General features: G+C 42.5%; 1 protein-coding gene across 1 annotated transcript in view; it reads left to right on the top strand.

Moving 5' to 3' along the window:
* dgkq (diacylglycerol kinase theta) overlaps window positions 1-15257 on the top strand; it is a 91915-nt gene that overhangs the window by 64321 nt on the left and 12337 nt on the right. Inside the window, exons 14-21 of the mRNA XM_084332313.1 lie at window positions 191-229; window positions 3955-4070; window positions 5881-6032; window positions 7291-7439; window positions 7936-8114; window positions 8288-8388; window positions 11786-11932; window positions 12257-12368. Of these exons, the coding sequence (XP_084188439.1) occupies window positions 191-229; window positions 3955-4070; window positions 5881-6032; window positions 7291-7439; window positions 7936-8114; window positions 8288-8388; window positions 11786-11932; window positions 12257-12368 (995 nt within the window). The remainder of the gene's footprint in view (window positions 1-190; window positions 230-3954; window positions 4071-5880; window positions 6033-7290; window positions 7440-7935; window positions 8115-8287; window positions 8389-11785; window positions 11933-12256; window positions 12369-15257) is intronic.

The following is a 15257-nucleotide window of genomic DNA, read 5'->3' as shown; positions in this document are numbered from 1 at the left end:
CCAAGCATCGCCCTAACTAACAGAACTTGGTTATAGTCATAACCTAACGTTTTTTTTAGGTCAACTCACAGGACGACAAATTTTCACTCATTCTCTCTCTCTCTCTCTCTGTCTCTGTCTCTGTCTCTGTCTCTGTCTCTGTCTCTGTCTCTGTCTCTCTCTCTCTCTCTCTCTCTCTCTCTCTATGCAGGTCACCTGGTCATCGTCGCACAGGTTTACGGGACCCAAGGTGGGTTGGTTATTGGAAACTATCCCCATACCCCCTCCCGCCACACATCCCACCTCCGATTCCCTTATCCTGCCTGGCCTTCTTCCCTACTCCCCGAGTCCACATCCCCATTCGGAGCACACACAATCTGCCCGCACTGGCCCCCGCCGCCCCTGCCTGGGACAGCTCCCAACTACAGCTCAAGTAGCTGATTGAATGCCTCCAGTGGGGCGTTACATAAGACTCTTCTTTCCCACCGGCGGGCTGCTGAACCCCCAGTGCGGCTGCGGCTCGCCGTCCAAAGAGCTGAGTGCTCCATTAAACAGCCTGCCTGACGGCTCAGTGTGTGGGTCTCATCTTACAGCGCTATCATAATGCCAGGCGGTAACCCAGCTCAGCACAATGTATCTCGGCATGCTGGGAATAAAACCAGCCCAGCGCCATGCCATGCATCTTGGCATGCTGGGAATAAAGGCAGACGGCTGCTGTCTGGTGTGGCACACAGTATGGCCCTGCACAGGGTTTTAAAGGGTTAATCCACATATTTTAAGAAGCCAAATCTTGAGGCGTTTCAGTCCATATGTAAAGCACTTACACCTGTGTTTTGTTTTTTCACATGATAGGAAGTAGAAATGATTAGCAATGATGGTGGAAGTCAATGGGGTTTTACACAATTTCTTATTTCTCATTTAGCTGACGCTTTTATCCAAAGCGACTTACAAGTTCTGTACAACAAGTCAGCAGGAAGGGTACAACTCTGGCAGCTGGGGGTAAGTAAGATTGTTCGTCAAACAGTGTCGAACTTGAGTGCTACAGTCTTGAGTGCATAGTAGTGTAGACATATTTGCATAGTAGTACTAGGTAGTAATATAAATGTAAATAAATAAGAATTTGTTCTTAATTGACCTGCCTGGTTAAATAAAGGTTAAATAAATAAATAAATAAATAAATAGCAAGGTATATTGCTTAGTAGCAAAGTGCATAATAGTAAAAGGTTAGTAGTTTTATTTTTAATTTCTTTCATTTCAGATATTGATTGAAGAAGTGTGTTTTTAGTCGACGGCGGAGTCAGCAGCCAGTAGAATGTTTCACTCTAGTTGCTTGTTTACAGAATGAGTGGTCACAGGCCAGCTTCCTGGTTGTTTCACAACAAATATAACTGCTACATAGAAGGATGAAATATGTATTTGAGGAATTGTGGTTTCCCATTGATTTCTACAAGCATCACCCAAGAATCCACTGTTGAAAATAACTCTTTGTGTATATCTTAGTATAAATCATATTAAACCCACATGTCCTGGATGTGAGTTTCTGGCACTGATTTATTGGAATAACACTGGAACAATGCTTTAATAATGAAACGTGTTGAGTGTTTCTATATGTTTCTTCCAGGTACTGAAGCAGATCTCATGTTCCTATAGCCCCTGTTCTACCACAGGAACTACAGTCTGTACATTCTGTGGGACTCTTTTCCACCGCGGGGACCAGAGTCTAAGCAGAAGTTCCCCATTTTACCCCCCAAAATGTCCCTGCTCTGGGGATAGGACTTTTCCGAAGTGTAGGAACTTTGGGGGTGGTGCTTGTAGCACTGAACATTCTAAATGGTTGAGTACTAGACAGCATTTAATTTCAACCGGCATTTAAAAAAATCTGCAGCACAAACTACTTTCTTTGGTCTATACACAAAAGCAATTATTTTTCCTAGCAAATCTTAGTTACAACAACATTGTATAGGCAGGTGTAGTGTTTGCAGGTTAATGTTAAGTATTTAAAGATCGCTATGTAAGGGATAATGTATAGCTACGAGGTCATTGTCGCAAAATAATTGACAGACACAGAGTTTAGAATACCGAGGCGCCTCGCCGAGGTGTTCTAAACGTAGTGAAGGTCAATTATTTTGCGACAATGACCGAGTATAGCTATACATTATCCCGCTTATTACATGGCTAACTTACTAACAATATACCTAATTCATTTTACACCATCGACAAGACGAGATCAAATGCAGACGCAGTTGTTCTGTGGCTCCGTCCGCTGTCAGCCCAAATAAAGTTATTATTATCGCCGGCAGCCGGCAGGTGTGTGGACTGATTGCACTGATGCAGTGTGTGTCAGTGGGCTTGATTGCTCCAGCTGCGAACAGCGGTCATTATTGCTCGGCAGAGGTCCGTTATCGAGTAATATCGGACCACTGCCGAGCGCTATTGACCAATCACAATCAAGCATTTCGGCGAATGTTACAACGCCATGTAATAATGTTTATTAGTAGGCAACTCGGGAGCAGAGAAGATTAGCCCTGTTTGGAAATATGAGTCGCCTGGACTCAAGGAAATCTTAGTTACAACAAAATTGTATACTGTAAGCTAAGCTGGAGAATGTTTGCAGGTTAAGACCTGCTATTGCCTATTGCCTATTACTAGGCAACTCTGGCGCAGAGGAGATCAACAATCTATAAGCCCCATTTGGAAATACGAGTCATCTGGACTCCTGTGAGTTGTCAGTGCATTGAGCGGTCTGTTGCACGTTCCTGTTCAAGGCGAGGACCAATATATGACAAAAGAGTCTGCAGGGAACATTAACCGTGATCACAAAGATCTGATCTGATCAGAGAAGAATGTCCTTCCGTGTTCTAGTGAGACACTGGAATGCCTAGAGACCTTCACACGTCAGCAGACTAGTTTGCCTAATCATCGCAGATCTTTTCACCACGGTGGAAATGCAGACAACAATGGGCTGAAAGAACACAAAAGTACAGAGAAATGTCATTCTTGGGACTGAAAGTTCAGGGTATTTTTGGTCGAAACGTGGCTTACAGCAGTGGTTCCCAAAGTCGGGGTCGCGACCCAAAGGTGGGCCGCGAGCAGCCACGGGTGGGCCGCGAGATGATTTAAATTTTTTTTTTTTTTTTTGTCAGGCCACTGAACTTAGAAGCAGGCCAGGACAGTGTTTCTAGTTGTATTCTAAAATTCTATTCTATTGTATTCTAAAATGTGACTATGGTTTTATATTAACTTAATAAATAAACAAAAACGAAAAATCTACTTATTTCAACGAACATTTCAAACTAAATAACAGATTATGCACATAAAACGCTGAAAACAACCGAAGCAACAATAGAATTTTAATGAGGCTATTATTATTATCATTATTATTTTGCAACAAGTTAGCCCTCTCATAAATAGCACATATAAATGAATAACTAACTTGAACTAACTTAATAGGATTGAAGTGATATTTGTCTTAAAAAATCTGCCACCTGGCAAAAAAAAAAAAAAAAAAAAAAAGCCTGACGATGTCCATGTCTGACGCCTTATTTTCTGGGCCCTGGCCTGAAAAGTTTGGGAACCCCTGGCTTACAGTATGTGTTTCTTCCATGTGCTGTAGCATTGCGGATCTCCAGGCTTCTGTGTGTTTCTTCCATGTGCTGTGGCATTGCAGATCTCCAGGTTTCTTCCAGATATTGTAGTATTGCAGATCTCTGTTTATTTTTGTTTCTTCTAGGTGCTGTAGCATTGCAGATCTCCATGTTTCTGTGTGTTTCTTCCAAGTGCTGTAGCATTGCAGATCTCTGTTTTTTTTTTGTTTCTTCCAGGTATTGTAGCATTGCAGATCTCCATTTTTCTTTCAGGTATTGTAGCATTGCAGATCTCCATGTTTCTTTCAGGTATTGTAGCATTGCAGATCTCCATGTTTCTTCCAGGTATTGTAGCATTGCAGATCTCCATGCTTCTGTGTGTTTCTTCCAGGTGCTGTAGCATTGCAGATCTCGTGTTTCTCAGAGGCAGAGAGGATCTACATGTTGGCCAAAGACACAGCTGTCAGCAACAAGCCGCTCTCCGCCCTCGTCATACCAGAGATCATGGTAACCCTGGCTCCTACTGTGTAATCACTAGGGCTGGAATTCTTTGGGAATCTCGTGACTCGATTTTTATTCTTGGGGTCACGATTCAAATCTGAATTCATTCTCGATTCAATACATACATAGATTTGATTCTAGATAGCTATTTTGAGTTACTTTTCCCATTTCACTGCGGTAGGCAGTTTAATACTGTATGGCTCAAAGAAAAAAATCACACAGAATCAAATGTAATGGTATCTAATGCCTTGTCTCCACTAGCCAGGGTTTAGCCGTGCTGTGGCCTGTCTGCGTGTAGTCTTTTACCAACACACTTGCCGTTTTCCGCGATCTGATTGGCCAGTGACGTTTCTCTCAGAGCCAATCGCGTGACGCCTAGTTCTATCACTGGTTAAGCTTGGCGACTCTTTCGAAGTTGGTTAAGGTTAGAGTTTGGTTTAGAGCAGGGCGATAGACCACCAGCCCTGATTCCAAACTCTAACCTTAACCAACTTCGAAAGAGTCGCCAAGCTTAACCAGTGATAGAACTAGGCGTTAGCTAGCTAGCAGGCTGTTAGAGGCAGAAATAGGCGTAACGCGATTGGCTCTAAGAGAAACGTCACTGGCCAATCAGATCGCAGAACCCGAACGCGGAACTGCAAGTGTGTTGGTAAAAGACTACACGCGGCCTGTCTGGCACACAGTGAGCATTTACCATTTACCATCTCTATTGTCTTTAGAACTTGGCCAAACCAGGGGAGCTCCAGTAGCTCACCACGTACCGCGAGTGCTATTTCAGCGCCGTGGACAACCGCGCTCGCGCGGATCTGGGGCTGAGCGCGTTCGAATCCCGGACGGCAGCCGTGCCTTTCCCAGAGTGTCTTTCCCCCCATCTGAACCCTTTCAGCCTGCTTCTGTCGGTCGAACTTGACCAAGTATGAATGCGAAGAAAAAGCGATAAACGCTAAAAAGAACCAGCTGACTGGTCAAAGTTTAAAAAAAAAAAGAACTTGGCCAAACCTGTCTGGATCCTGGCTGAGACAGACACCTTTCACAACATGGCCAGACCTGGTCAAAGCCAGCTGGGACTGTTGTATCATCATGGTTTAGCTTCTACCATGGTTGGTGGTGTGCATTTTTTAAAGGTTGCCTAGCAAACGGAGAGTTTATGAGAAACGCAATGGAGACACAAACCCAACCATACCATACCATGCTAGACCATGGCTAGCTAGACCCAGTCAGGCTGAACATAGCTAATGGAGACAATGCATCATACTTGGGCTCAATTGTGTGGATCATGTATCGAAAGCTTTCATTATCAACTACATTGTAGGGGCGCAGATCTTTTGAAATTAAATAATTAAATAGTCTATTATTTTAAAGTTATTTTCTTTACCTGTTCAGAGTTGGCTGGAAGTTTGGCGGAAGTGGTGTGGAGTGTGTTGGTTTTGCTACTGGAGGTTCTTTGGTCTCTGGGTAATAACGTACAAGTCTTGTTTTGTAGGGTTACCAAAATACTTCACCATCGTTTTTGCAAAGCTTGCATATTGCGTGAATCTTCCCAGATTATAAATTCAGTAGCAATATAATTGTGACACTAAAGATATAATCCCCATTCAGGTATAATGTTAATATGGGTTTTGTCGTTAAGAATTATTGAATGTATATTACAATATCACAATTTTATATTGCGTTATGTGTTAGATGTCTTGTAGAATATGGAAGACATTGTGATGTGAATTCGATGTCAAATCACCCACCCCTACATCTGATTTCTTACCATGCTTATGTTCATGGCCCTAACAAATGAACATTTATCGTTTCATTTGTCCTTTAGCACAATAAGCTACCGAAAGGCGGATCCCCTCTGCTAGTGTTCGTCAACCCCAAGAGTGGAGGCCTGAAGGGTAGAGAGCTGTTGTACAGCTTCCGGAAGCTTCTGAACCCTCACCAGGTCTTCGACATGACCAACGGAGGACCACTGGCTGGGTGAGAGAAAATGACAGCTACTGATGAGATAAGACTACTTTATGTTGTATAGCCTACAACTATTATTTCCAGTGATACTCCATAGATATAATGATGGAACGTGTTGCTACTACTAATAGCACACTATTAAATATTTTCTTCTTCTCCCTTTCATTTGCCTTCGTCGTACAAAATTGTATTTCTTTATTTTTCTACATTTTCAATTATTATTATTATTATCATTATTATTATTATTATTATTATTATTATTATTATTATTATTATTATTATTATTATTATTATTATTATTATTATTATTATTATTATTGTTATTTTAATTTCTTTTTTTGGTTGTTGTTTTTGTTGTTGTTAAATAGATTGATTGTCTGCATCATGAGGTGGTATTTAGCCAATATTTGGGGGTATGGCTTTAATTTTAAATTTTAATACATTTGACTAAAACATTTAGCATATTGCAATACAAACTTGGAATACTTATGCATCAGAACTCCCTGTATTGTGATATTACCATGGCCCAAGTATTATGGCCTTGATCTGCACTGTTCACCCTTGATCTGCACTGTTCACCCTTGATCTGCACTGTTCACCCTTGATCTGCACTGTTCACCCTTGATCTGCACTGTTCACCCTTGATCTGGACTGTTCACCCTTGATCTGCACTGTTCATCCTCGATGGATTTGAAAGAAAGAAAATCGATACCACAGGAAGTGTTTTTGGGTGACCGTCAACCTATCCACCAAGAAAAGCACAATTTAGAGTTTCATATACACACAGATGCAACTGATTACAGTAACCCCTGGCCCTTCTCATGTGGGTGTAATTGGGATGTCCAGAGGGATGCCGCGATGTGAGATTTTCACTGTGATCTAACACATTTGTGTGGGAAATCGTAACTGGCTAAATATGGTCAAAATCGTAAAGGTGCTATATATAAAATGTGTATGTAAAGTAATCTTTTTATATACAGTATATATATATATATAACATCCACAGAGATGCGGAATAAAAATATTGCCCCCCCCCCCCCCCCAAAGATATTGATTAATGAATATAATTTAAAAATGTTTGGCAGGTCCTACATACATTTTGTTTACATGTTGTGTGCATGTATCCTCTCCCTCCCTATTTCCCCACATGGAAATGCACCAGATTGGATAAATGACTGCAGCTCTAGTGTGACACCTAGTGGCTGAGTGTTATCTACAGCACCTTTAACGTGTCTTGATTACATCTTGATTACATGTTGATTACATCCAGATTACACACGTTCAGAGAGGTCCCCCGGTTTCGGGTGCTGGTATGTGGAGGTGATGGGACTGTGGGCTGGGTCCTGGGGGTGCTGGAGGCCATCAGACACAAGCTGGCCTGTCCTGAACCCCCCATAGGCATCGTTCCCCTGGGAACAGGTGAGCAGCACTCTCTGTAGGGCTGGGGATCGTTTGGAAAAAATGTATTACTCTGAAACTTGTTCCATACAGATACTGGTTGCAATAACACAGCATTCTGGATGTAATTAAATAAAAAAAATATATATATAGATATTTATTTATAAGTATATGCTTGTTTTGCTTATTGGGAAAATTGTTCTATATATATGTTTTTCTGCCACTATGCACCAAATGTGTTAAATCTTTTCATTTTTGTGGCTGGTCGTTGGCATAACATGGAATTCGGCAGTGGGGTTTAACACCATGTCAGTAAGTGACTGTGGTGTTTAACACCATGTCAGTAAGTGACTGTGGTGTTTAACACCATGTCAGTAAGTGACTGTGGGGTTTAACACCATGTCAGTAAGTCAATAGCACATTGGCAGTTATAATTGGAATCCACTGTTGCTGTGCTAAATATTCCCATCCGTGTCAATCCACCACCACCACCCCTCCCCCACACCCACGCCCTCAGGCAACGACCTGGCTCGTATCCTGCGCTGGGGGGCAGGCTACAGTGGCGAAGACCCCCACCACATCCTGATGTCAGTGGACGAGGCGGAGGAGGTGCAAATGGACCGCTGGACCATCCTGCTGGACGCCCAGGACGTCTCAGAGGACGGCAAGGAGAATGGCTTCCTGGAGCCGCCCAAGGTCTGGATTTGAATGTCATTCACTCACAGTTAGCCACTCTGCCTCCTAGTGGCCTCCCACAAGCATCGGCTTGACATCTCTACAATAATCATCATGTGCAACATAAGATTAGAAATCAATCCCAATCCTTAGCTGAACAGACGGGTGAAATGTATTCTCTCTTGATATTTCAGATAGTCCAGATGAATAACTACTTTGGCTTGGGCATCGACGCTGAGCTCAGCTTGGACTTCCATCACGCGCGCGAAGAGGAGCCTGGAAAATTCAACAGCCGGTAACTAGCCTCTTCATCCACTGGATTACACAATTCATCAGTCACTTTTACAAGCCAGATGTGTTTTAATCTCCAGAGAATGGTTGTTTACCTTTTTTTAAAGTGTCTGGAAGTAAGACAGTAAATAACTAATTGACGGCCAACCACAGCCAAAGCATTAAAAGCAAACTCCTCAGTTGCTAATCCAAATAACTTAATCCTTTATGACAAGCAATGGGGGACTGTATTATTGTTACCTTCAAGATATGCTACTGTACGTACATATTCTTGCCAATAGGACTGGAGTTGTGTGCAGAACCTAGTTAGGTGGAGTGAGACCAATAACCTCACCCTGAATGCTTCCAAAACGAAGGAGATAGTCATCGATTTTAGACGTAGCAAGGTATCCCATCTCTCCATTACCATAAATGGCTCAGAGGTGGAGATGGTGAGCAGTTTTAAATTTCTTGGGGTCACTATTTCAAATGACCTGAGCTGGCACTCCAATACCAGAACCATTGTTAAAAAGTCCCAGCAACGTCTTTTCTTTCTCAGGAAACTGAAAGAGTTCACAAATAACAGGGTGATTCTACACAACTTCTATCGCTGTGTGATCGAGAGCGTTCTTACTTCCTCCTGTACTATATGGTTTGGTAACATCACAGACCAGGAGAAGAAATCTCTGAATAGAATTGTGCGTCTTGCACGCAAGACAATCGGGTCTAGCCTGCCAGCTCTAGAAGAGATCTATGGTGCCAGGCTGCTTTCCCGTTCCTCTGGCATTATCAACGACCCCTCTGGTCACCCAGCCGCAGGCCTCTTTGTCCCCCTCCCCTCGGGCAGACGTTACCGCTCTATCACATGCTCTACCTCTCGGTTTACAAAGAGCTTTTTCCCCAGTGCTGTGCGGAGCCTGAATGACTCCAAAGGCTAGTTTTGTTTTTATCCTATTTTGTTTCTGTGTTTTTATTAGTGTTATTAGTCAGGTCTGTGGAAGTGCTGTTTTTTGTGTCTGTGCATCATGCACTTTGATTATATGCACTTTTACTGTAATTTGTGCCACTATGCACTTAACTATGATATGCACTTTTAGGGGATGTTGATATCAATTTTAGCATTTGTCCTTTTATACTGTCTGTGTTTTTACATATTTTTCCTGTACTGTTTCTACTCTGCTCCTGTATTGGATTAGTTGTAGACACACAGTGTTTGCTCTGTACCTGTATTCCAATGTGGATTCGTCCATACATGGCAAATAAAATCTTTGACTCTTTGACTTTGACTTTGAGTTGGTCCCCGGGTGCTTAACTATGGGTCCCACTGCTCCTTAACTCAATGGAGGCCAAACCCGAGATAAGTCTGGTTAATTCACCATGCGTTGGGCGCCAGACTTGAGATTTCCCGGGTTTTGGTCGTTTATTCTTTTATTTGATATTTTTATTCATTATTCATCCAGGGACCTTGGTGTTACCATAGGGAATGAGTCTGAGGTCGCCAAAGTACAATACCGGCCGCATCCAGCTAGACGGCGGTATCGAGCACCCTTTGTAACCTTGTATCTTGGCCTGTGGGACGGCCAAATGTCTCCGGTTTCACTTTTCCTTGTTGGGCGAGGGGAGCGGTTCTCCCGGTTGCATTGAAGCACGTCAAATATCCCCGATCCATATGTTGTGGTGGGTTATGCCGTGGACCAAATGGACATTGGATGTACCAGATGGCGATCAAACAATTGGAATATTATTTTTGGAATACTCCCGAGTCCCGATCACAGGTAAGGACTATCTGACGTAAATTTTTGCATGATCCTGCAATGCTTTTTTACCGATCGGGCTGATAAGCGTTTTTACTGTTCAATACGAATGCCGTTACTGACAATCAAATAATCAGATTTCGGAATAATAGCGTGTACAGGCAAGAAACGCCAACGTCTATAGTAGAATTGACGTGTAAGGCTATAACTCAGCATTTCAGGAATTACCCCAGACCACGCTATAACTATACTTATATTCACCACAGTATAACACGGGAAAGTATGGCTGAAAAAATTCATTATTTTTCACATATTGAACGATAGATAGGTGGTGTCAAATGGGCCATAGTATTGTATCCATAGCTATAATATAGAATATAGTTATAGCTCTACAAACAAGGTGACGCACTCCTATCTTTTAAAGTGTGGCCTTGCTACGACGGGCCCCGACTAATAGCTGGCGCTGAATGAGTTAATAGTTGGGATGCAGGGACGTGCACAGGACTTTAGAAAGGCAGGTGCCCGTAATCATAAAAGGGCATTAATTATTAAATGTAATGCGAGCGCGCGCAGCGCGCGCGCGCGATTTTTGGGGTTAATACAAGTATATCATGGTACATTCAGTTTCACCGATAGATGTCACCAAAACTACATAGTGTCCCTTTAATAACACAATATGCGCTCCAGACCAACAGCTACGGGAGGGAGGGAGGGAGGGAGGAGGGAGGGAGGGAGGGAGGGAGGGGGGGGGGAGGGAGAGAGAGAGAGAGAGAGAGAGAGAGAGAGAGAGAGAGAGAGAGAGAGAGAGAGAGAGAGAGAGAGAGAGAGAGAGAGAGAGAGAGAGAGAGAGAGAGAGAGAGAGAGAGAGAGAGAGAGAGAGAGAGAGAGAGAGAGAGAGAGAGAGAGAGAGAGAGAGAGAGAGAGAGAGAGAGAGAGAGAGAGAGAGAGAGAGAGAGAGAGAGAGAGAGAGAGAGAGAGAGAGAGAGAATGCTGCGTGTTTTCCTGCACTAGCAGCAGGGAGGGAGGGGCTGGGGACTGGGGAGGGCTGATCTGGCGACGTGTTTCACGAAAATATACAGTGCACTGCAAACCCGACATTTTATTTTGTTGGGCAAATACCTTACCTGATGTGTACTCTTGCTTTGTTTTAGTTGAAATAGTAACTGTAAAAAAAAGAGGTCTCGACTCGAGTGTGAGGGCACTGTGAGCTCAACAACAGCTGGATATCAATTTCCTGTTCAGTGCACTGCTGGCCCTGCGCGGTTTACATGTCTCATTGATCAACACCCACCCACGTGCTATGCCTATGCGTAAGGCTGGAAGGACCTATTATTTACGAGAGGGGTGGCATTTCTCTCTCTTTCTTTACCTAATATTTAGATTCTATCGTGACATCTTTCATTTGGAAGGGCAGGGCAGTATATATATATATATATATATGTGCAACAGTAAAAAAAAAAAAAAAAAAAAAAAGTGGGTGGCATAAAAAGGGCACTTTCTAATGAGAAATGAAAAAGGCAGGTGCCCGGGCACCCCTTCACCCCTATGTATGCACGTGCCTGTTGGGATGGGTTAAATGCAGACAATAATTCCTGGTGTATGTATATAATCTATCTACAGTATGTTGTGTTATATATATATATATATATTTCACATGTTTCCTTTTAGATTCCACAATAAAGGTGTGTATGTGAAGGTGGGTCTGCAGAAACTGAGCCACACCAGGAACCTTCACAAAGACCTCAAGCTGCAGGTGGACAAACAAGACATAGAGCTGCCCAGCATAGAGGGCCTCATCTTCCTCAATATCCCCAGGTAGGCACACACACACACACACACACACACACACACACACACACACACACACACACACACACACACACACAGTGTGTAGACAGCCTAATCTTCCTCAACATCTCCATGTAGAAAGACACACACAAACTGGCACGCACACACACACAAATAAGCTCTTAGATCAACTAATCTTTGTGCAATGAATAATTTCGTAGGCTCAATCATTTAATTTCCTTTTGCCAACTTCACTTTGTATGTAAAGTATAAAGATCTCTCTGGTGATTATTCCTTTAAAAAAAGAATATGAAACATACACTCTCTTACCCACCCTGTGTGTGTGTGTAGCTGGGGTTCTGGGGCAGACCTGTGGGGCTCTGAGGGGGACTCGCGCTACGGGAAGCCCCGTATTGATGATGGCATGCTGGAGATCGTGGGGGTGACTGGAGTGGTCCACATGGTGAGTAACCAAACCTCTCTATTGTGCCTTTCACACCGGCAGGGCCCCGTGCCGGTTCCACTTCCCCAACCTCATTTTGAACCGGCCAGCCCGTTCAGACCCAAAATAAATTGGTTCAGAACCTGAAAAGTCGGTTCTCAGCTGGAACCAAAAAGATTGTTGTTTTTTTTCCTTGCGAACCTTGACATCGTCAGTGGGCGTGTCATATTGTAGGCTGTGAAGACAAGAGGAAGAAGGAAGGAGACGAAGGCAGCGGCTACAATGTCAACAACGTTCCAAGAATTCCAAAAAAAGAATTTGTGAAACTAAATGTTTGCAGATAATCAATGCCATCTGCGTTTACTTCCGCCTGCCTTGTGCATTGAGCATTGAGCGGAACTTTAAGCACCAGCTTAAACTGGTGTGTACGCCGGCTGGTTCGCACCAAGGTTCTGAGCGGAACCAGAGCCAGAATCAGAACCTTGTCTGAAAGCGGTATATGAGCCCCCAAAACAAATCAATGACAAACCCCATATGGTACCATCAGTAAATGTTGCCGTTACCGGGGTGTCCCTGACCTTTGGAGCAGCTTAGGTGATGTGGGTTTTGTGCTGATGATACCAAACAACAACTTAATTCCTGCAAGTGATTGAGTATAGCTACCTAATGGCACAATGGACTGATGCACTAATGGACACTTCCTGCACCTTCCTCTTGAGCTGCAACCACGCTGTGTGCCATGCTGCTAAAACAACAGTCAAATCAATCCAAACCTTATTACTGACTCAGGGTCCGTATAAAAGACAGGTGTGATGTGATAACATTTTCTAGTTTTAGTTAGTATCCGTGCAGCCGCATTTTGCACGAGTTGAAGATTTTTTATGCTTGAATTAGGTAGGCCTGAAAAAAGTGCATTACAGTAGTCTTTTTTTTTAAACCATATGTTTATTGGTATTTTTATTTATTTTTTCAGTTTTACAGCATCAGTTCAACAGTTCAACAACCATACAAAAGGAAATGCTGCCAACTGCCCCCCCCCCTCCCCGAGTTACAGAAAAATAGATACAAATTAACCCCCCATATAAACACAAAAACAAAAAACTCTAGGCCAGACCCCCCCTCCCCTCCCCCAGACTAGGACCTCAACAAATTCAGTTTTTTCTTTTTTACACATTTTGAGAATTTAGTAAACCCAGTTACACCCGTCTAACAGGTGCCCATACTTCTACACCAAACAAATAAATATCTACCGTTACATCTTTTCTCTTCAAAGAGCAACTAATCACATTTACAGTATCATTCATTGCAATATATACCCATCAGAAAGACAAAAGGGAGCTTCCATTACAGTAGTCTTGACGTGATGAGACAAAAACATGAATTAGGGTTTCAGCATCAGCCAGAGTTAAAATGGGGCGAATCTTTGTGATATTACGAAGATGGAAGAAGGCAATTTTGGTGACATTTTTTATATGTGCATTAAATGAGAGGGAGGAATAAAAAATTACTCTGAGGTTTTTTATGGTGGAGCTCTGGGATACGTGACAAGTATCAAAGTTGAGGGAGATGTCCTGAAACAGGCCTATGTGGTTTGGGGGGCCAACAATTAACATCTCAGTTTTATCTGCATTAACACTTTCAATGCCAACGCTATATATGACGCTATAACTATATAACACTATAACGACGCTGCCAGTAGTGGGCAGCTTGAATTGCCAGGTCCTAAAACCAACGCTTTAAGGAGATCTTTTATTTTTAGAGCATTAACTCTTTGGAATAACCTGCCTCAAAACCTCTGCTGCATTTACAGTAGATTCACTTTAAAAAATAATCTTAAATCGTTTTTAAATTGTTTTTAACACTGTAAAGTAATTTTTTGTTTTTGTTTTACACTGTAGTGTAATTTTAGCTATCTTAATTGGTACAGTAGTTTCATTATGCATTGTGTGTACTGACTTTAAATAATTTCGTTTTTGAAATAATTGTTTTTGTATGTTTTTTTTTGTGTGTGGACCCCAGGGAGACTAGCTGGTTGCTATGGCACCAGCTAATGGGGATCCCTAATAAAATAAAATATGTTGTTTGTTCATGCCGACCGTTTATTGCCAACGACGCGATATAGCGTTTTTTTTTTATTAGCGATTTTAATTCATATTTCATCAATCTAGTATCACGTTAGTGCTGCAAACTCTCTCTGAGCTCCATTGGGAAAATACCGCCCCCTATCGTCTCCCGGATGGTAATGCACCCTTTTGGAATGGACTCAATGAAAATGGATGAGAAAAGAAAAATCCGGAATTCACATTTTACTTATCAGGCAAGTAATCCGAGCAGACCATCAGAACATTGTGGACCATCAGAACAGCGTGGAATACATATTTCCAGTACGCAGCGTTGGATCAATAAACGCGATCGATATTTGGAATGGCGATCAGGAATTGGAATAACCTTTTTGGAGAACATCTGATCTGAGGTAAGGAATCTATTTGACCAGTCTTGGGATAATCAGAGCTGTTTTCACAGAGATATCAGTGTGTGTGTGTGTGTGCTGATCAGGAAATGAGAGATTCGATCTTTCAGCTCGCTTCTCTAGCGTGCATAAGTACCGTACTTTTCGGACTATAAGCCGCGGCTTTTCCCCCCATTTTTCGACCCTGCGGCTTATATAACGGTGCGGCTTATATGTGACTCAACGTGACCAAACCCGAAAATGTAAAAATCAAAATATTGCTTTTTTGACTGCATTGAAATGTTATTTATCTGTTCCCTTTTTTGCTAAACTTAATACAACTTGTAAATGAGTTAATTCTTGTTATTTGTCCGACAGTATTGTGTCCCAATGCTAATTACATATGGTAATTAAACATTAAAACACGTGCGGCTTATAGTCCAGTGCGGCTTATATATGTA

Source organism: Notolepis coatsorum, assembly GCF_963971535.1.
Source record: "Notolepis coatsorum genome assembly, chromosome: 16".
NCBI lineage: Eukaryota > Metazoa > Chordata > Actinopteri > Aulopiformes > Paralepididae > Notolepis > Notolepis coatsorum.
The sequence above is the reverse complement of the archived record's forward strand: the minus strand, read 5'-3'. Positions and strand labels throughout refer to the sequence as shown.